This window comes from Austrofundulus limnaeus, unplaced genomic scaffold (genome assembly GCF_001266775.1).
Source record: "Austrofundulus limnaeus strain Quisiro unplaced genomic scaffold, Austrofundulus_limnaeus-1.0 Scaffold650, whole genome shotgun sequence".
Classification (NCBI taxonomy): Eukaryota; Metazoa; Chordata; class Actinopteri; order Cyprinodontiformes; family Rivulidae; genus Austrofundulus; species Austrofundulus limnaeus.
In genome coordinates, this window is record NW_013953052.1 from 212843 (window position 1) to 214187 (window position 1345).

The following is a 1345-nucleotide window of genomic DNA, read 5'->3' on the forward strand; positions in this document are numbered from 1 at the left end:
CCAAAGTGAAACATAAATCTGTGGATCTGTGTTTGATTACTCTGCCTGGCTTTCTCAAGGACCAGGATGTGACACAAACATCTGAATTATGGAACTGAAAGTGAAAGTAGTCAAACTGAAGTTTTAATGAACCAAAATACAGTTTCAAAGTAAATTAATTCAGAAACAAAACTTTAAATTCAGTTTCAGTTTAGTGAATTTTTTTTTTCAAATCAATGCATTCAGTTTCAAATTCTGCACATTCAGATTCACTTCCTGCTGGTACAAGATTGATCCCATAGAGCTGACCCAGAACAGAACCAGAACCAGAACCCACACAACAAACCTGACTGCTTTTTAAAGATTTCACCAACGACAATAATTCACCAGAAAAAAKCCTTCCTATTTATACTTTAAAGTAATTATTTAAATTAATAATAAATGAGGAGCTGCTGCTGAACGGACCCTGACCAGTGGGACCACCTGTACCTGCAGCTCCAGGTGGGTGTTATCATGGTAACACCTACCGAGATTTATCATTTAATAACTTTTACTAATGCAGCTGGTTTTATTTTTGTTCTGAAGTAATGTGAGATTCACATTGTTGTGAAGATGAGCTGAAGTGGGAGTGTCAGAAACAGTAGGAGGTTTTTTAACGTAAATTTCAAAGCTTTTAGATCGACTGTGACGCAGCCACCTCCTCAACCACCGTTTGTTTTGGCAAAAATGGAGGATTTTTTTTTCAGGACGGTCTTATTTATTTATTTATTTATTTATTTATTTATTTATTTATTTATTCAATCAATCAAACAAACAAACAGAACATTTATCTCGTGCAGGACTCGGTCTGGTCTGAGGGTTCCAGCCTGATTCATATTTTACATTTCTGATCAGAACCTGGTTCTGCAGGAGGTTCTGTTTGTGTTTTATCAGATTAAAGGTGTGGAGGCAGAAGGAAGCAGATCAATAATGTGACAGCACAATGTTTAATCCCTCATCTGATTAATCTGTGTTACTGGATGTTCTGTAATCTCACATCTTATTTGTCTGCATCAATAATAAAAGCAGCAGCAGAGGATCAGCTGGCCTCCATCTTCCTCCCATCCGCTCACAAAACAAATCACATCTCATCCAAACGCTGCGTGAAATCCGTGTRAAACCCGCAGACACTCTGATAAAAACACTTTACTCACTGTCGGAGGCCATGTCCGCGCTCTGCCGCTGTCCGTCCGACGGAGGAACCAAGAGGGAAGACCGGCGGGGAGGAGACGGTGGCGTCCCCGCCGCTCCGCATCCTCAGAGCGGTCAGATGAGCAGGCAGGTCCCGGCGAGGAGCTCCGCCTCCCGGCTCTCATCACTCAGAAAC

General features: G+C 41.3%; 1 protein-coding gene across 1 annotated transcript in view; it reads right to left on the minus strand.

Moving 5' to 3' along the window:
• The window catches only part of syt16 (synaptotagmin XVI), a gene marked incomplete in the record, with an annotated part of 13273 nt that extends 11928 nt beyond the window's left edge, over window positions 1-1345 (minus strand). Inside the window, 1 exon segment of the mRNA XM_014027450.1 lies at window positions 1173-1345. Within this exon segment, the coding sequence (XP_013882904.1) occupies window positions 1173-1185 (13 nt within the window).